The 20,217-nt window shown below is 58.3% G+C and overlaps 2 protein-coding genes across 2 annotated transcripts; both read left to right on the top strand.

Moving 5' to 3' along the window:
- Window positions 1–1,075: 1,075 nt before the first annotated feature.
- SNRNP70 (small nuclear ribonucleoprotein U1 subunit 70) lies at window positions 1,076–11,513 on the top strand. The gene is made up of 11 exons (XM_090049930.1): window positions 1,076–1,211; window positions 1,521–1,677; window positions 1,840–1,902; window positions 2,640–2,694; window positions 2,877–2,941; window positions 3,139–3,201; window positions 4,181–4,262; window positions 8,712–8,813; window positions 9,368–9,455; window positions 10,518–11,162; window positions 11,373–11,513. Exons 2-11 carry the CDS (start codon window positions 1,531–1,533, stop codon window positions 11,407–11,409), a joined length of 1,347 nt encoding a protein of 448 aa, XP_089906056.1. The 5' UTR covers window positions 1,076–1,211; window positions 1,521–1,530; the 3' UTR covers window positions 11,410–11,513.
- A 2,133-nt stretch (window positions 11,514–13,646) lies between these two features.
- LIN7B (lin-7 cell polarity scaffold B) lies at window positions 13,647–18,445 on the top strand. The gene is made up of 6 exons (XM_090049935.1): window positions 13,647–13,812; window positions 14,648–14,766; window positions 15,292–15,363; window positions 15,691–15,900; window positions 16,408–16,571; window positions 17,419–18,445. The coding sequence occupies exons 1-6, from the start codon at window positions 13,647–13,649 to the stop codon at window positions 17,438–17,440; spliced, it is 753 nt and encodes a 250-aa protein (XP_089906061.1). The 3' UTR covers window positions 17,441–18,445.
- The last annotated feature ends 1,772 nt before the right edge of the window (window positions 18,446–20,217 follow it).

Genomic DNA, 20,217 nt, shown 5'->3' with positions numbered 1-20,217 from the left:
AGTCAAGGATCATTGTCCAGTTGTTATGGCACAGACCTGAGGTTGTTCCCCTGTTGCTATGGCATGGATTAGGGGTGATCATTCTGGTTGCTATGGAAATGGTCAGGGATTGTTGTCTCAGCTGGCAGAGGTCTTTGCCCTGGTTACTATGGCATGGGTCACGGTTCATTGCCATATTTGCTATGGCCTGGGTCAGAGCTTATTGTTGTGGTTACTATGGCATGGGTCAGGTGGCACTGCTGCTTTTGCTATGGCATAAGTCACAGACCATTGCCCTTGTTGCTGTGGCTTGGATCAGGGGCCATTTCTTCAGTTTCCATGGCATGGGTCAGGACTCATTGCCCTGGTTTCTAAGGCCTGGGTCAGGGGTCATTGTTGTGATTACTATGGCACAGGTCAGCAGTCACTGTTCTGTTGCCAGAGGAGCCACGTACGTGGGGGCCCAAGGACACTGCCCCCCCCATGTGAAGTGGGGTGTCACCTGAAATGCATAAAATTTTCCACATGTCCATCATCTTAGGGCCTGGGGTGCTAGGCCCCAGCTTCTGTGGTGTGGGTCAGGGTCATTGTGTGGTTGCAACGGCACAGGCCTGGGGTTGTTTCTCCAGTTGCAGTCCTTGTCCTGGTTACTAGGGCCTAGGTCAGGGGTCATTCTTGTTTGTATGGGTCAGCAGTTGTGGTTCTGGGTGCTGTGGCACAGGACAGAGATCATTGCCCCAGTTGCTTTGACACAGGTCAGGTTCTGGTTGTTAAGGCATGAGTTGGGGTCATGGTTTTGGTGGCTAAGGCACAGGTCAGGGGTCATTGCCTTAGTTGCTATGGCACAGGTCTGGAGTCATGGTTTGGGTTGCCAAGGCACTGGTAAGAGGTCACTGGCCAAGTTGCTATGGCCCAGGTCAGGGGTCATGGCTCCGGTTGTTATGGCACAGGTCCAGGGCCGTCACCCTGGTTGCATGGCACTGACCCGGGGCTGTCCCCGTACTGTCATGTGGCTCCGCCTCGCAGTGATCCGGGACTATTTTCCGACGGGACCGCGGAAGAATCTAAATGTTGACACTCACAAACTTATCCGCGAGTCTCGCACCGCCCCCCTCCGAGACTAGGCCCGGCAGCGGAGAGATCCGGCGCGGTGAGAGGGTTGCGCCTGCGCAGAGCGGCGGAAGAGTAGGCCCGTGCGAGGCGGCGGCAGCAGCAGCAGCAGGATCTGGGCGGTGGGTGGATGGGCGAGGGCGGGAAGGAGCAGGGGGGCTGGGGGAGAAGGGAGTGGCGTATGGGGCAGGGGCTGATGTTGGGGAGGAGGGCTCGGGGAGAAGGGAGGGGTGGAAGGCTGGAGGTGGGGTGCGGAAAGGGGCGGGCAGGGCTCCAGCCCAGTTGGGAGAGGAGGTCGACGGGGGCGGGAGGAGCGGTGGTGTTGTGGGGGGGACGTGGGGGAAGGGGGTCTGCAGCCCAGCAGGGTTCATGCTGGGGGCAGCGCTCTGTGCAGGCTCGTGACGGGTTGGTGTCTGCTGTTTTCCTGTCAGATTCCCCACGATGACGCAGTTCCTCCCCCCCAACTTGCTGGCGCTCTTTGCCCCCCGAGACCCCATCCCCTACCTGCCCCCTCTGGAGAAGCTGCCCCATGAGAAGCACCACAACCAACCCTACTCTGGCATTGCCCCTTACATCCGGGAGTTTGAGGTGAGTGCTCGCTGCTCCCACCCAGCAGCCTAGCTTGGGCTGGCTAATGCTAGACTCTCCCTCTGTTTCTTTGCCCTGAAGCCACCAAGTTTTCCCCTGCCAGTTCAGCCCACCTTTATGCCTCCTTGGTGCCCTGCCACTATGCTGCTTTCTCTCTTCCAGGACCCACGAGATGCCCCTCCACCCACCCGTGCCGAGACCCGTGAAGAGCGAATGGAGCGGAAGGTACAACTGCCCTGGCAGCTTCAGAAGACCCCGGTGCCCCCTGGTGTTACAGCCAGCAGTGGTGGGAGGAAAGGGCTGGGGGCATTAAGAAGCCATCCCTGTATTATGTGGCAAAGGGGCAAGTTTGGGCGAAACTTAACTACCACATTCTCTCTGTTTCTCGTCTCCAATGATTGCAGCAGAGGAAAAACCCCAGATGTTCTGGGTCTATCTCTGCTGTCTGCTCTAGCCTAGTGGGTTAAAGAGCTGGGGACCTGGATGTCTGGGTTCTATCCCTAGAGAGGAGGGGAATGGGATTGAGTGGGGTTGAGGAGCTAGGAGCCAGGACTGCTGGGTTGTATTTTGTGGCAGTTTTGGCCTTGGTCTTGGCTTACTTTGGAGGTGAGGTCCCCAGTAGCTTCATCTACAAGTTGAAGATAACAACCCCTCTGAGCATGTTGAGGGTGAAACGGTGGTATCTTTAAAAGTCATTGTTCGTGATCTTTGCCATAGTAACCAGAACAATGACCCCATGACCTAGGCCATAGTAATCAGGGCAAGGGCCCCCAGTCCTGAGCCATAGCAACTGGGGAAACAACCCCAGGCCTGTGCCATAGCAACCAGGCAGTTACCTGATGCAGCTCCACCACCTCCCCTGCACCCCCTGGGATTACCAGTTCCCCTGAGAGGGGTTTCCAGCACTATCTGGACGTGGGGGAAGCTGCCATCTGTTACCCCATTCACTTTCATTTCTGCAGAGAAGAGAGAAGATTGAGCGGAGGCAGCAAGAGGTGGAGAGTGAGCTGAAGATGTGTAAGTGAGGGGGCAAGGTTCCTGCTCAGGTTCCTCTGACCTAGCTCTGCAGCCTCTGCCCATCCTCCGCTGTGACTTATCCCACTTCTGGCTTGGGTGGGAGGCCACCCAGTGACTGTGGGGATGAGGGGTTCTCTTTGCCCACCTCTCCTTATACATATCCTTGTTTTCTGTCCATCCAGGGGACCCGCACAATGACCCTAATGCACAAGGTGATGCCTTCAAGACCCTGTTTGTGGCCAGAGTAGTAAGTGTCTCCCCTTCTCTTTGCCTCTTATACTGTGTAGATACAGCTTCCATATCACTTACCTGTGTCTGATCTTGGCTGTTATCATTAGGGTGGGGTGGGGGTGGGATCCTTTTCCTGGGTTCCTATCCTCTTCCCTTCCCCCACCTCATGATCCTCCTGAATCCTCTTACCAGCCTGTCCTTTAACCCCCGTAGAACTACGACACAACAGAGTCCAAGCTGAGAAGAGAATTCGAAGTCTATGGCCCTATCAAGCGGGTAAGAGCCCACCACCTCCTGCGTCTTGCCCACAAAGCTGTTTCAGCTTCTTCACAGCAAGGAAACCCTAGGCATGGAGACAATGCCAAATTCTGCACCCTTAGTGTGAATCCAAGCCCCCTTTCAGGGCATGTGCCAGTGGCCACCTACTGTTGACCCAGCTGTAAACAGGCATCATCTCACCTGTGCTGAGGGTGGGGAAGGCACTTGGCCATGATGCCAGCCCCATTGCTCCCTTACATGTCATTGGGGTAACCACATAGGCCTGGTGAGCAGCTCAGCACTGGTAGACCTTAATCCCTCCCCACCCCAGGAAAAACTTTTTATCATTTGGTGGCCAATGGCATCCACTTGATGGACACTGAATCCAGATACAATGCTTTTTTCCAATCCAAATGTAAGAGCCTTTAACCATGAGAGAAATGGGGTAAGGGGCTGCCTCAGCCTGGGTCTGTCCTGGAAGATGCTTCTGGTGCAGCCTGAGTCCCTGGGCTCTGTGAAAGGGGAAGTGGGTGCCTGTGTTAGTGCCTGCTCTGAATTGTTAGAGGCTGACTTGTCTCTTGAGCAATTCAGCAGAGTCCCAGCTGAGAATCTGCTCCCTTTTGGCACTACCCTGTTGTGCCCCAGGGTGATGGGAACAGTATTCCACAAGCCCTTGTGGTAGGTTAAGAGCCTAGCATGTGGCCTCTGCCATGCTGGCTGCCATCAGGGAAAACTCAGGTACTTTGTGTGATGGCTGTGGTTCACCTGTATGGCAATAGTCTTTAAGGGGATCTTTCCCTCTCCTGGGACTCCAGTGCTGTCCTCCACCCTCTGCCAAGGGGGTGCCAGCAAGTCATCTCCACAGCTGTCAGGTCCATGTGAGCCACCCAGAGGAATACAAGAGCACCCCCTGCTGGTCAGTACAGATGGAGATTCTGAGGCTGGTTTGGCAATGGGTACATTACCAGTGTCATCTGTTCCCTCTGCCCTTCCCCAGATCTATATGGTGTACAACAAGAGATCGGGCAAACCACGGGGATACGCCTTCATTGAGTATGAGCACGAGCGAGACATGCACTGTAAGTACCATCCCTCCCTGAGCCACCGTACCTCTCGGTAAACCTCCTTCGCATGTCCTCGCCTAAAAACGTTCCCAAGCCGCTCTTGGTGGGGTGGGGGTAGGGCCCAGCTTCTCCTGCCAGGTAAGTACGGAGCAGAGGGATGCCACGTGGGCTGCAGTGCACATCTGCCTCCACCCCACGGTTCATGTGTTAATTTTGCCTCCTGGGGTAGAGAACGGCTGCCTTTTTAAGAGTTGAGAGGTGGAAGGGAGCTTTTTCAGCGCTTGGCTGTCAAAGTGAAGCTCCTTCCCTCCCCATCTATTACTGAGTAGGGCAAGCCGTGGGTTCCTCTTCCCTCCATCCACTCCCCAGGAGTGCAGATTGACATGCTGGGGGGGTGGGGGGCAGGGGATGCCACCGCCCACCGTGGGTGTCTGTGTGTGTGCGTGGGTGTTTTTGTGCTCTGATGGGCAACAGTTATACCAAAGGAGCTTCCCTGCCTTCTCCTCCTTCTGACCCTCGGGCTTCATAAATTGCTTCCCCATAGTCCCCATGCCCATGGCCCAGCCAGGAGCAATCTTGATCCTGTTTTGCCAGGGGCTGGGAGTGTGACTCAAATTCTGGGGGGTAGGAGGGGTCCAGCAAAGGCAGCATAGCAGCTGGGGGAAGGGGATCTCCTTGCAAGCTGTTGCCCATCTCTGCGTTGCTGAAACAGATCTGAAGTGCCGTGCAGTTAAGAGTCGCGTCTCGGCGCTAGAGACTGTGTGTTTGTACATAAACAGTTTTTGATTTAAAGAAAAAGAAAGATGCTGTTGGAAAGGCGCCGCGGGCAGGGTGTATTAATTCTGTGTTCTTATTGTCACTGCAGCCACCTTTGTGATGGCTATTGCCACTGCTGGCTTGCAGCTGATCCTAATGCTTCCCCCTTACAACATCTCATTGTATGGTTGGTATAAGGGTTTGTATGATTGGTAAGAATTCACAGTATCCAACACACTTCGGACACAAGCCAGGCACAGGTAGAGCTGCCAGGCGCTTAGTTTAGTGAAGTTCAGACCCATCCCATAATTGGGGGAGATCCTAGGGACAGCTGCAGGAAGAGAAGGAGGGCGGGTGTCTTGTCCCATAGCAGATGCTGAGCTGGGGAGGACAGAGAAGGGTGGGGAACGTAGACCGGACCCTTGTCTGTGTGGATTGGTTTCTGCGCAGCCAACTGGCAGGACTCAAATACTTCTCCCTTCAGGGCCATCCTTTTGGTCCACTTCCCTGTTGCCTTTCTGAGGGACGCACCAGCGCTGCTGCACTTGAGAGGGAGCTTGCAGCTGCGGCTGAGTGGGGGAGCAGATTGTGTGAGGGGCTCTTTTGTTTCAGGACTGGGGGCAGAGGTTCTTGCTTTTCCTATTTTCTCCCATGATCCGCCGCCTCTATCCAGCAGGGGATGCTCTCTGCCAGAAACCATCCCATTTGTGTCCAGGCTGCCCCTCAACCCGTGTGTGTGTGTGTGTGTGTGTGTGTGTGTGTGCGTGCGTGTGTGCGTGCGCGCGCGCGCGTGCGCCGGCCGTGTGCGTCTCTCAGAGAGTGCCCTCGTCTGCCCCACACTGAGGTTGTGTTCTTTGATTGGGGTTAAGGTGTGGAGAGAGTATCCGAGTCCTGCCTGCGGCTCTACCACTCAGCCATGATTCTTCAGGTAGCTGACCACATAGGGCTAGGGAAAGAGCTTCTGACTTTCCTCCCCACACTCTTGGCTGCCTGACCCCTAGGTCATCCAGCCATCTCCGTGGCCTGCGTGGAACTCAGTCAAGGCCTTGGCCTCACCTGAGCCTCAGACTTGTGGCCCGCTTTCTTGGCCTCCCAAAGAGGGGTCCCCAGCAGGTGGGAGGTGGGGGTTGACACTCAGGCGGATGCTAGGCAGGCAGGCAGACACCAGCTGAGGTAGCTTGTAGCCACATCAAAGTTCAGCTCATGGGAGCACTAGAGGAAATGCCACAGGGTGCTTAACCAGGTTGGCTCCAGGCTGGGGATCAGTGCAGTTATCTCACTGGCAGCTAGCACCTGGGGGCTTTGAAATGTAGAGTGCTGTGACTGCAGGGGGCACCAGGGATGGTAGACACCCCTGATCCCCAGCCTTAGATATCAGAGTGTGTGCCCAGCCCTGGGGTAGAGGCTGCTGCTCTCCACATAGGATGTGAGCTGGATAAGGTCCCATTTTGCCCGCTCTGTAGCTGTGTTGCTGATTCTGGGGCCTGGGGAAGGAGTGGGTGGTGGATGGGGTATCCCTGCCCTCTGCCAAGCAGAATGGTTCTGGGGAGGCGGGTCCTTGGCTCTTTTTCTGATAAGTAGCAGTGAGGAAAGAGCTGTTTTCTGGATGTGGCGTGCAGATGTATTTGCTGTCAAGAGTCCCTTTAAGCCGCAACCCAGAGCCCCCAGTTTGGTCCTGGGTGGGGGGCTGGCCTGAGTGCGGAGGCTTTGCTGGGCTCAATGGGTGGTGGGTAGGGGGGTCTCTAGTGTGGCAGCAGTAGTGAGAGCCCAGGAGCCAGCAGGTCTGGATGGGGGGAGGTGGAGGGTAGAGATTCCTCCTTGTTAGCCAAGTGGTTAGGGAGAGCAGCTTTCCTGGGGTGTTGTGTTGTAAAGGTGGACGGTAAGATTGGTCTCAGGTAAGCCACGGACTCTACTGTCCAGGAGCGGCGTCCCCTACCCCCTGCCACGGACAGACACGGCACCGGCAACGCCCTCCCCCTGCCAGGCAGCTGCAGACAAGAGGGGCAGGGGGCCCTGCCCGTATGTAACCGAGGACCGTAGTGGCTGTAGGCTGTGTCGTTCCCAGGGGTACCCTGTGGGGGCCCATGCTGGCATTGGAGCCCAAACTCGTCTGGCAAACCCATTGTGGCAGTGATGGGTGGTGGTGGTGGTGGCAGCAGGGAACCAGCTGTAGGGTGTTCAGCAAGGTGAGGCTGGAAGGTGTCCAGGGAAGCACTCAGCCTTGCCTGTTGGCTGTTAGGCTAAGTGGATGGTACCTGTGTCCTTGTCCCTTCCTGCAGTGACTGGCAGTGAAGTGCCTGCGGCTTCATCTCTTAGAAGCCAGGATCCCCAGGGCAGGGGGAGGCTGCTTCAGATAAGCTCTATGCCCAGCTTTGTCCCTCAATCCATCGGACTGGCCTGGTGCTGTGCAGAGGACTGAGCTTGGGGTCCATGGGTCCACCACCCACTCGATGCCCCATGCTTGAGCAGTTAGTTCCTTGTGGGAAGGGAGGATATGGGGCTGGTATGGAGGGGTGGGTGGGAGCTCTATGTGGGGGGCATACCCCGCTGCCGAGACAGGTAAGGCAGCGAGAGGTGACTTGGCAGCTGCTCCAACCCCCCACCCCCCAAAAAAATGCCCCGATCGGTTGGGGGGGCACCTGGGCGAGCCCCTGGGGCCAAAGCTAGCAGCCTGACGCATTGAGCCGAGGCGCTAAGTTGAAAGGTTTTGTAAGTAGTTTCTCCAGGTAAACGCTTTTATTTCCTTCTCTCATGAGCTGTCCCCACGTAGTGCCCCGCCCCCCATTCCCTTCTCCTTCCCTTTGCCTCGGCACCCATCCGTAACCTCCTTTTTAGAGATCTGGACTATTGTTGATCTGGTGGCGACAGGCTGGAAGGGTTTGTGACCCAATGTGGGGTCACCCCTGCTAAGGTGGCAGGGCTTCAGGGGGGTGGGGGCCAGGGGCTGCCAGCCAGGTGCCAGAGGATAAAAGCTTTGTGTGTGCGTGGCCCCCCTGCCCTTAAATCCTAGTGCACAGAGTCCCCTCCCCATCCCATCCCCTCGTTCCTGTAGGCCTTGCTTTGTGGGAGGGGGCTGCATGGTGGGTTTGGAGGAGCTGGCTGGCTGGGACAGGGTGGGCTGCAGTTGGGGGTGCTGTCCCCCACATTTTGTTAGAGTGTATCTGCCCTCCCCTGCAGCCAGGGGTTGGATCCTATATGCAACCCACCCAGCCAGCAGGGAGGGGAGCATAGCGGGGAGCCAAGTACAGGTATCTGACTGTTGTCCATAACCTTCCTTTCCTTGCAGCCGTGGAGGGGTTGTGGGGAGGATAGCTGGTCACCAGGTGGCTGGTGGGTAATGGGCCATGGCCTCCTGCCCCCTCCTGGCCCTCCAGCCTGGATGGGGCTGGGCTGCCCTGCATCTCCAGCGTAGTTCTGGCTGCTGAAGCTGAGGCAGCATCCTTCCTCGCTGCAAAATGTTGTGGGGGTGGCACCAGGACGCACCGTTCCCTGGCAGGCTGGCACAGCTGAGCAGCCGGCTGGCAGCTGGGCTCCGCAGAGCCCCCCGGGGGTGGGCAGAGGTTCTTCCGTGTGTGTGTGTGTGTGTGCGTGCCTGGCTGGGGAGGGGAGGGCGGGCTTGTGTCTGTGAGCTTGGGCTAACTGTCACCCCTCCTTCCCAACCCCCCCTCCCCGCCTCCACCCTTCTGGACACTCCCCAATCTGTTACAGCGGCTTACAAGCATGCAGACGGCAAGAAGATTGACGGCAGGCGGGTGCTGGTGGATGTGGAGCGTGGCAGGACAGTCAAGGGCTGGCGCCCGCGCAGGCTTGGTGAGTAGAGACCCCCTCCCCACCACAGAGTCTGCCAGGGACTTCAGAGATGGGAGCTCCCCCTTCTGTGAGGCTCACAACCTGCCCCCCTCTGCCCATCCCCCAGCACCCTGTGGAGGAGCTGAGAAATTGCCCACTCATCTTCCAGCTCCTGGCCCATAGTACCTTGTGCTGAGGCTGGTGGAGTTGGGAGATCTCCCCCCACACTCAGCTGCTACACTGTGACCCACTACAGTACTCCCTGCTGAGGTGAAGCAACTAAGAGCTCCCCTGAGGGGCTGGGAGATCACCCCTCACAGCCAGCGTGTGCCCTATACTACATGGTTTACTGAGGCTGGAAGAGCCAGGATATTGTCTTCCCATAGTTGGCTGGAGCAGCCAGGCATTCTCCCAAGGGGCTGAGAGATCAAGCTCCCCCACAGTGTCCTTGGTGGGAGGGTGCAATGGATGAGGCCATTTGCTCTGCCTTGGTGCCAAATGAGAAAGGTGGGACTCTTCTGGAAGGGCCTCCTCCCTGCCTGGCATTGCTATAAAGGGCCATGTTCTCCTTGCAGGCGGTGGCCTTGGGGGCACCCGGCGAGGTGGTGCTGACGTCAATATCCGGCACTCCGGCCGAGATGACACCTCCAGATACGATGAGCGGTGAGTGGGGGGGCTTGCAAGGGTGGGGATGGGCTGTGGAACTCCCAGCCCTGGGCTTGGGGGGAACCACAGGAGAATCAGTGCCCACTGTTTTTTTTGGGGGGGGGGTGCTTCTCTGTGGATTGAAGTAGGCATGGGGCTATGGCAGCAGCAGGCAGGTGTGTAGGCCCATAGCACTGGGAGCAGGGAATAGGCCAGGTAGAGGCCTAAGTGCATTGTGGGAATGGACAGTAGTTGCCAGGTCTGTGGTACTTGGCAGTGAGCCCAGATGCATTGTGGGAACGGGGAGCCAGGATTTGTGTGGTAGTGGAGAGTAGGCCTTGGAGTCAGGCCAAATCCAGGTGCTGTATGGGAATGGGCCCCCAGGAGTAATGACTGTAGTGGCCCTTGGTGGGGCCCAGGTGCATTGTGGGAATGGGCCTCAGCAATCATGTCTGTGGTGGTAGGGAACAGGCCTTGTTGGAGTCAGGTTAAGGCCGGTGTGCTCTGGGAATGGGCCCCCAGCAGCCATGTCTATGGAAGTGGAGTGGATTTTATTGGACCCAAGTGCGTTATGGGTATGGGGGGGCAGGAGTCATGTCTGTGATAGGGCAGGATCAGGCTGGGGCCAGGTGCAAATGTGGGAATGGGATCTCCACAGCCACATCTGGTAGTAAGGAGCAGGCCTTGGCATTGGAACAAGGCCAGGTGAATTGTGGGAATAGGCCCCTAGCAGTCATGTCTGTGTAGGCACATAGTGGCCTTTATTAGGGGCCAGGTGCATTATGGGTATGGGGAGCCAGGAGTCATGTCTGTGGTAGTGGGGAGCACCCTTGGAGTAGAGCTGAGGCTAATTGCATTGTGGGACTTGCCCCCATCTGCCATGTCTGTAGTAGCCCATAGTGGCTCTTGGAGAGGGTACAGGTGCTCTGTGGGAATGGGGAGCCTAGTAGCCATGTTAGCTGCCCCCTGTGGCAATGGGTCTGCAGTATGGAAGCAGCATGGGCACGGGGCAGCTCACCCCCCCCCCCAACTGTCCCTCACCTTCACTTGGCCTCTTCCCCCTTCATCCTGATCCTGCAGGGACCGTGACCGGGAGCGTGAGCGTGACCGACGAGAACGGAGCCGAGAGCGGGACAAGGAGCGGGAGCGGCGCCGCAGCCGCTCCCGGGAACGCCGGCGCCGCACCCGCAGCCGCGAGAAGGATGAGCGCAAGCGGAGCCGAGAGCGCAGCAAGGACAAGGACCGGGAGCGCAAGCGCCGCAGCCGTAGCCGGGACCGCAAGCGTGACCGGGACCGTGACCGTGACAAGAAGGATGAGATGCTGGAGCCTGGTGACATTCCACCTGAGGAGGTGCCCCTGGGCGAGCTGGGCATGGATGGCCTGGAGATGAAGCTGGAGGGGGAGGAGAAGGGCAGGGACAGAGACAGGGATCGGGAGCGCGACCGTCGGCGCAGCCACCGTGACAAGGAGAGGGAGAGGGATAGCCACCGTGACCGAGACCGCCGGCGGGACCGTGACCGCGACCGTGACCGCGAGCATAAGCGGGACAGGGAGCGTGGGGAGCGTGGTGCCGAGAAACGGGATGACCGGGCAGCCCAGGATAACGGCGTGCCCGAGCCCCTGGAAGAGAGCAGCCAGGACATGTTCCTGGACCAGGAGTCAATGCAGTCTGGCGACGGCTACGTCTCCACAGAAAACGGCTACCTCCTCGAGCCCCCTATGGAGTGAGTACCCCCCACCCCTAGCTGGACCGATTTTTTTTTGTTTTGTTTTTGTTTTTTTATATTTTTTTTTTTTTGGGGTGGGGGGTGCAGCGGGGGATGAGCTGGGGCCTGGCTCCCCTTCCTGGCTGCCGGCTGCATCTCTTGCTCTCTCTTCTTCCCTCTTTTTTTTTATCCTTTTTTTTTTTTTTTTTTTAATTTTCTTTTTTTTAGGTGGGTAAGTTTGTCCCCCCTCCCCCACGTTCTGTAGCGTGTACCCCTCCCCACCCGTCCCTTCCCTTGCCTCAGTGTAATACACCCTTGGGTGCCTGCACCTGCTTTTTCTTTAACCACAATAAAGGTGTTTTAATGTTTCTCCTGTGTCACGTTGCTGTCCAAGAGGGGTTGGGGGGCAGTTTCACCACACAAAACATGGGGATTGGGGTAGGAAGTGGTGACTGTGTTGCTTAGCAATCACTAGAACCATTAACAATCCCACTCCACCACCACCAACCACCCCCACTTTGTTGACTAGGCTGAGGCTGTTAGGCCTCATCTACCTAACTATCATGCCCCATCATGCTCGTGAATTTCACCTCCAGCCCCCCTTTTGCCACTGAAACAGTGAATTCTATTCTCTGCCCCCTGCCCCAGCTTGGGAAACCAAGGAGTGCAGACCAGGCTGGGGGGCGCTTTGTAGAATCTCTTCTTAGCCGCTTCTGGGATCCCCTCATGTGCAGTAGAGACCCCCAGGCCATGTCCCCCGGTTTGATGCAAGAAGTGTTGTAGAATAGGGGCGTCAAATGTATTTGCTGGCATCTGCATCCTGTGAGTGGTACCTACTTCCGACATCAGGCATGGAGCACCGTGGCAGCGGATTAGAGGGGTGGGGGGAAGGGCAAGCAACATCTATGTTAACCTCTGCATCTGGATCTGACCCACAAGCACCGCCCACAGGTGAAGAACCCACGACCTGCAATGCTCCCCCAGCAGCATGACCTGCAATGCTCCCTTGTGCTACAGGCACAGTACACCCCATCTGTTCAGTCCCCATATCAGGCCCTGTGGTCCCCACTGCATTCCTTTTCTGTGAGGTTTGTCCTGTTGCTTCCCTGTTGTGGCAGGTGCTGCCCTTATGAGTACACTGATTCTCTCCAGTGCGGGGTGGGGACGACACAAGGCTACTGGCTGTGGGAGGCCTGCAACCACGAGGGCTCCTTCCTCTCCCATCCAGATGTACCCACTACTAGCACCTCTTTTCCCCACTGAAACCCGCACCCCTGGCCGGCACTTCTGTAGTTTCTGTCTATGCCAGTGCCCTGATCTCCAGTCCTGCTGCACAGACACAGCCAGTACCATACCTAGACTCCTGGTGGCCCCAAGGTAACTTTTAGTATTGGGTCCCCCTTTTGCCAGAGATGATAGTATCATCATCATTATTATTATTCATAAATTAACATTTTCAGGCCCACTTTCTGTTTGGACCTCAGGCAACAGCTTGGTTTGCCCATACCTGTGTCTGGCCTTGGACACAGCATGTGGGTACCTCGACCTCTGAAACCAGGGTGGGAATCATTCAACGCCCTCTGCCCCATGTACAGGTGCTAGGCTAGGAAGTTGTGGGGGCTGGTGCATTGTCCCTGGCTGGCATGGAAGGGAGGGGGATATATGAAGGGATTGGGCATTTCCCTGCTTCTGGGCAAAAATAGGAAACAGCCTGTACATTTTGGGGGGGGAGGGGGTGGCAACGGGGTTGTACTGGTCAACATTCTTGTGCCATCTCCCCCCCTTAATGTTTTGTGGCCCCCCCCCAATCCCTTTAAGACAGGGGTGGACAGTTATTTCAGGTGGGGTGGGGGGCTGCTTGTTTAATTTTGGCAAGCCATCAAGGGCCACATGACAGGCAACCAGAGGCAGATAATTATTAATTTTCTAATTTTTTTAGGGGCCCCGTGAACTGCGTAGACTGGCCTGGGGGGGCCACATTTGACCCGCGGGCTGCGTTTTGCCCACCCCTGCCTTAAGAGCTGGATCCGGAACAGTCTGGAGTGGGGGTACAGAGAGAGCACAGCCAGGTCTACTGGGGTGGGGGCCAAATGGGTACCAGGCAGAGGCGACATTGCTAGTTGTTCTCCACAGGGATGTGTGGGGAGGCATAAGGTTTGCACGTGCCAGCAGATTCCCTCACCAGGCACACATCAGCACATGGCTTCCCGGTAGGACACGCCTGCATCCACCCCATGACCAAGCAGGTATGAGTATGGCACCCATGTGCAGAGGGGCCCCTGGGTGCAGACCCTGGCTGGCATGCAAGCAGGTGTGCACATGCAAAAGGGGCATGCAGGCAGGCTTTGCAGGCCTGCTAATGTGCGTGTTTACACGCGCGTGGAACCGCGCGGGGTACCGTGACGCCCACACTCGCAGGGGGCGTGGCCGGGCAGGTCCCTCTGCCCTCAGCGCCCGGACCACGCGTGCGCATGCGTACTGGGTGCGGCACCGGGGTTGGGCATGCGCACAAGGGCCCATCGTTTGGCCGCGCATCCCCGCGCTAGCCCACGTGCGAGCCGGTGGCCCCCGCCCCCCTTCCCCCCCCCGCAGGGCCGGTGCATCGCAGGGCGGGGCTGGCGCAAGAAGATGGCCTCGCTGAGCAGCGAACCGCTGGGGCTGGAGCGGGGTAGGGGAAATGGGGTGTGCCGAGCGGGACACATGCAAGGGGTGGCATAGGGGTGCAAGGGGGCGCACACGGGGGGCCAGGCTGCTAAAGAAGGACATACGTGGAAGGAGGGGGCAGCGTGCAAGGGGTGATATGTGGAAGTGTACGGGGGCATGCGTGCAAGGAGTGGTGCATGAGGGTGCCCGGGGGCTCCTGTGCAAGGGGAGGTGCATGGGGTTGCCCTGGGGGACTCGTGTGTAAGGGGTGTGCACAGGGGGAGAAAGGGAATGCACAGAGGGGGCCGCAGGATGAGCTCATGCAGGAGTGAGAGGCCCCCTCCCACCAGGGGGGTGCAGGGTCCATGGGAAATGCAGGGGTTTATAGGGGGAGCTGAGTTGAGCCCCACAGGGAGGGTGTCATGTGGTGCCTGCCCCCAGAAAAGAGGCAGGCAGGTGTGTAAGTGTTGGTGGGGGGGTAAGCTGAGCTCCCCTGCGTAGGAGGGGGTGAGGGTTCAGTTGGTCTTGAGGGAGGGACCTGAGCAGGGCAGCCATGGTAGGAGGCTACTGAAGCCTGTGGGGGTGCATGTGTAGGGGGGAGTCGTTTGTGAGTTTGGGGTGGGAGATGGCCTGAGCCCTAGGGGTTGGGGGAAGAGATGGGAAAGCCTGTGGGGGGTCTTGGCTGTCCTCCATGCAGTAGAGGTTGCATGGGGAGGTGCCGGGGGGGGGGGGAAAAGTTAGTGGTGGGGTTGAGGCCATATGTAATGCTGGGGGTCAGTGGTGGGAGTTGGGGGTGGTCTCCCTGCCACCCTTCCCACTCCTAGCTGACTCTTTCCCATCCTATCTGGCCTTGGGGGCAGATGTGGCGCGGGCTGTGGAGCTGCTGGAGCGGCTGCAGCGCAGTGGGGAGTTGCCCCCCCAGAAGCTGCAGGCGCTGCAGAGGGTGCTGCAAAGCAAGTTCTGCTCAGCCATCCGGGAGGTGAGGCCCAGGGACCCCCCACTACTACCCCAGCCCCACTACAGTATCTCCTGCCCCTTGTTGACCACCCAGCACAGCCATATATGCCTCTATCCTGCTTCCTGTCCCCCCTCCTAGAGCAGCTGTAGCCCCAGGTACCCCTCAGTCCACCTGTGACCTTCATACCTTCCCCTGGGAGGTCTGCATCTCCCTGGGACCCCCACCTGTCCCCCCCCACACTTCCACAGCCCTCCTGGGACCCCCCAGCCACCCTGACTCCCCAGAGACTTTGACTCTGGTGTCCCTGGATCTGTTCTCCCCCCCACAATTTCTTGCCCAGCACCCGTTCCACCCCCAGTTGCTGTAGGGAGACCCCAGCCCACCCCAGTGCCCCCATTTCCCTTGTCCCCATCCCCTCACCCTTGCTCCTAACCTCTTTGGGCCCCTGTAATCTGACTCTTCCCCCCCCCCCTTTCCAAACTGGAACCCCAGCACCCCGGTCCTTCCCCAGACTCCTGGGTTCATCCCTGATATCTTCTCCGGCAGGTTTACGAACAGCTGTACGACACACTGGACATCGCAGGCAGCGCTGAGATCCGGGCCCATGCCACAGCCAAGGTATGTCTCCCCAGGATCCCCTTCTCCAACAGCTCCCTCACAACCAGGATCAGGGCCCACCCAGTGGCCATAGGACAGAGAGTCATGGTGGCCCCTTGGTCCTGTCCCCCCAGGCCTCCACCCAACAGCCATGACTCAGTCCCAGCGTCTGTCCCTGCCCCCCACATCCCAATACCCCCTTCCTCCCAGCTTTCCCAGTCCCAGGTCATGGCCAGGGCACTATGCTCATGAGACCCCAGGCCCAACCCTCAGCCAGAGGGCAGGCGGCTTAGGAAGGGGGCAGACACCCAGGGCTGCCGTCCTGTCAGTCTGCGTGTCCGTCCTCAGGCGACAGTGGCAGCCTTTGCAGCTAGTGAGGGGCACGCGCACCCACGGGTGGTGGAGCTGCCCAAGACAGATGAGGGGCTCGGCTTCAACATCATGGGAGGCAAGGAACAGAACTCTCCCATCTACATCTCCCGCATCATCCCCGCTGGTGTGGCCGACCGGCATGGCGGGCTCAAGCGTGGGGACCAGCTCCTTTCTGTCAATGGCGTGGTGAGGCAGCGAGGACTGGGACTGGGAGGACTGAGGGAACTGGGAAAGGGGATAGCTGGGACTGAAGTGGGTGTGGGGATGGGGGGAAAGGATTGGAACTGAGGGAGTTGGGGGAGGGGAATGGCACTAGGGCTGGGAGTGGGGGGCCTGGAAAAGGGGACACTGGAGCTGTGGGAGTTGGGGCAGAGGGTGATGACTGGAACTGAGGGAGCTGGGAAGGACTGGGACTGAGGGAGTTGTGGGGGAAGGGACTATACCTGGGATGGAGGGAGTTGGAGTTGGGGGGAGACTGGGGTTGGAACTAGGACTGGAGGAGCTGGAGTTGTGGGGGAGCAGGGGAACAGGAGAGAGAGAGAGTGACATGGGGAAGAGCCCCAGAAGGGGCCTCTGGAGGGGGCAGGGGAAGGCAAGCACAGCCCTGGGAGAAGGGTGGTGTTGCAGTGGGAGGGGGTGCGATGGGGGCCGTGCATGCAATGATGGGGACTGGCATGGTTGTGCCACCAACAGAGTGTGGAGGGGGAACAGCATGAGAAGGCGGTGGAGCTGCTGAAGGCAGCACAGGGCACGGTGAAGCTGGTTGTGCGCTACACGCCCAAGGTGCTGGAGGAGATGGAGGCCCGCTTTGAGAAGATGCGTACGGCCCGGCGCCGCCAGCAGCATGCCAGCTACTCGTAAGGGACCCCCTGGCCCTCTCTACTCCTCCCAGCTACTCATAAGGGAGCCTCCCACCCTCCCCAGCAAGTCAGCCACTTGTAAGGGACCCCCCAGCTATTTGTAAGAAACCTCCTTGGTATTCCTAGTTAGCCCTGCTTCCCCCCACCAGCACAGCAGGTACTTGTATGGCAATCCCCAGACCCCCCAGCACAACAGCTTCTCATAAGTAGTCCCCCTAACAGCAGGTACTCATACGGCACTCCCTGGGGCTTCCACACCCTGCCCACCCCTCCCAGGCTCCACGCAGCACAGCAGCTACCCCATAAGGGACCCCCAAACCATGCAGCCTCAGCCAGTCACCTGTAAGCGCTGCCTCAGACCCTGAACCCCTGTTCTTGCTGAGAGCCCTTGGCAGCAGTACCTTCTCAGAGACCCCTGAAATCCCCCCACCAACTCAATGCTCCCCTCCAGCCATGGCAGCAACTTCAAAGGACCCCCCTGAAATCCCACAGCTCCCCCCCAAGTTGCCAACTTATCTCTCCACCTCAGGGCTCCACACAGTCCCCACCAATTGTGCCTGTTCCAGTTACTTATAGGGAATCCCTGCCCCCCCAACCTGTCAGCTACTCATAAAGACCCCCCAGACCCCTTGGGAACTGCCCAAAGCCCCTGGCCGAGGAGTACCAAGCCCATGACCCTGCAGCCTACCTCACAACCTGCTAAGGGTACCACCCTTTGGTCTTTCCATGCCCCTCCAGGCCCCTGACACCCCTTTCATAGCTTAGCAGGGGTTAGGTCCCTCTTTACCCTGGGGACCCCTCCCCCCATCCCCAGCATGATTAACCCCCACCTCTGTCTCCCCAGGTCACTGGAGTCACGAGGATAACGTCTCATCCCCTGGTGTCTTGGCAGGAGGGTGCCGAAGACCCCCCCCCAAGTTCTCTAAGTGGCTGGCTGACCCCCACCTTGGGGGGCAGGGGCTTCTTCCCCCACTTTCCCCAACCTAGCTATCCTCCCCCACCCCCAGTTCTCAGAATGGCTGTATCTCCTGCTCCAGCTCCTCTCTGTACAGTATTTATTTCCTCTCTATTTAAAGCCCTTCCCCGTACGTGAGTCAGAGCGAGTGTGAATCCGTGCAGCTGCCTTGCACGTCTGTGAGAACCAGAGGCAACAGGAACACCCCCCGAGCGCACACACATACATGTCTACACCACATGCACACACACCCGTGCCCCTCCCCAGAGGTGGCTGCACCTCTGTGCCAGGCAAGAGGGTACCCTTACCGCCTCCTCCACTTTGAAGGTGAGTGCAGTGTAGTGAATGGCCACTGGGTGGTGAGAGCTGCAGTGCTCCCTACCACTTGTCGTGCCCCTCACTCCTGACTTGCTGCCCCCACCTTGCTCCCCAGCCCTGCCGGTGCCCCTCACTCCCAACCCACAGCTCTTTTTTTTCCCCCAGCCCAGCTGGTGCCCCTCAGACCATTTCTGTTACCCTGCCCCCTCAACCCCCTGTTGCCCCTTCTGGAGCAGGGGACCCAGGCATCTATGAGCTTCCCACAAGGGTGCAGCAGGCCCTGCTCAGCCCTCCCCCCATCTTGATTGTAGGAGAAGAGGCCAGGCCTGGGAAGTGGGGCCCTGCCCCACTCCCCAACAGTAACACAGCTCCCCCCAGGTGGCTGTTCTGGTCCAGCAGCTCCGATGCCTGGAAAAGATGGCTTGAAATTCCATGGGGGAGCGGAAGGGGGAGGGGTGGGGCCAGTAGCCAGGATGCTTGGGTTTTCTCCCCACTCCGGGAGGGGAGCAGAGCCTGTCTCCTGGCAAGCCAATACCTGGGCCCTGCAGATTGTGCTTGGGCTGTGTCTCTGTGAATAAAGGTGTGAGCGAGTCCGTGACGTACTGATCCCTGTCGTTTGTATTGCCAGCATCTCCCACGTGGCCTGCCCAGCCTGCAATGCCCCTCTAGCAGGCTGGGCTGAGAGTGGAGTGTGTCCCCCTTCCTCCCTCCCAGCCTGGCATCACCCAGGACCTGGAGCTGAGTAGGTTGAGATCCCCCACCCATCAGCCTTGTGGACCTCTGTGCATGTCCCCTGGGGAGGGACTTCCAGGTGCTGAGCATGAATAGATCCTATGGGAACAGGTATGGGACAGCCAGGGGCACTGGCTGCCTGGGAGGGGAGTTGCAGGGATTGGGCAGTATTTTGCCTCTCTGAGTGGGCACCATGCCCAGGAAATGGGGGCACCAGCTGGCTGGAGGAGAGGAATATTTTTTGCCTCTGCTAGCTGCATCCAAAAGCCAACTCCCTTCCCTGCTTTCCCCCAAGCCTCATGACAATGGCCTGATGAGCACCTGGGCATCCTTGTGTGCATTCATGCAACACTAGTTTGAGGAGGAGGGTGGCAAATGGACATTTGAATGCAACAAAGGCAGCTGAGGTGAGTAGAGGTGCACTGTGGGAGTTCATGGGCCACTGCCACCCTGCACTGCAGAGCTGGTGGTGTGTTTCCTTGTGTTGCATATGCTAGTGAATGGCTAGGGGCCTTGGTCAGGTGTCTCCGCCCCTTCTTGGGGGGGCACCCCTCCTCACCCATCTCGTCCCCTGGCTTATAGGTTTCAGGTCTGGTTCTTGGCCTTGCCTGGAGGCGGGGTGGATGTTGCGAGGCAAAGGGACCCTGGCCTCTAAGGTGGGGATCAGACCAGGGCTCAGTGCAGACTGTAAAGGACTGTTTAAACAGCTGGAGCCACAGGATCTCCTCACTGTCAGTAGAGTCTGCCCATGACACGAGGCTGCATGTGAAGGTCTGACACCATGTGAAAACATGTGCTCTGGACCCAGTGTCATGCTTGTGCCTCCTACTGCTGTTGCTTCTGCCCTCCCTGCCCCGTAAGCCTTTCCAGGTACATGTGTGCCCTGTGTGGTGGGGTGGAGGAAGTCTTGTGTGTGGAGGTCTCCAGCTTTCATGGGTTTCACTGTGTTGTGTTCTATTTGTCGCACATATGTTGGGTTCTTGTGCATTGCATGTTCTGCATGTTGCACATGTGTCTTGGGTTCTGTGGGTTGCTCCACTGTGTTCTGCATGTCGCACATGTCTTGGGCTCCTGTGGGTCAAACTGCGGTGTATTCTGCTTGTCATATGTCTGACTTGGGCTCTGGGGCATCACACTTTGGCACATTCTGCAACATACATGGGCACTTGTGGATCACAGCTTGGAGTGTTATGGGTGTCAAGCATCTCAGGCTGTTGTGGGTCATGTCATGGCACGTTCTGTCTGATACACACGTGCCTCAGACTCTTGTGCATTGCACCATGGAGTGTTGTGCATTTGGCGTGTGCAGGCTGGTGCGTTTCTCTGTACCAGGGCTGCTGATCCACCATCTTCCCAGGCTGCTCCTGCTGATCTGTGTGATCCAGCAGTGCACTTGTGGACATGGGCCAGTGGGGTGCAGAGCTCTCCAGGGTGGCACAAAGGTGCCTGTCTCTCTTGTGGGGATGCAAGTGTGTTGTGGTGTTTCATGGGCTGCTGCTGACCCCCACGGGGCCTGGTGTGACCTTGTGTTGCATGTGCTAGTGAACCTCTTGTGCTGGCACGGCTTGGTGTGCTTCTGTTGTGTGGCATGTTTCTGTGGCCTGGAGTGTGCCCATGGTGTGGTGTTTGGCTGCAGTG

This window comes from Crocodylus siamensis, chromosome 5 (genome assembly GCF_052110815.1).
Source record: "Crocodylus siamensis isolate JL-2025a chromosome 5, ASM5211081v1, whole genome shotgun sequence".
In the NCBI taxonomy this organism is placed as follows: Eukaryota; Metazoa; Chordata; order Crocodylia; family Crocodylidae; genus Crocodylus; species Crocodylus siamensis.
This window is presented reverse-complemented; position numbering and strand designations above follow the sequence as displayed.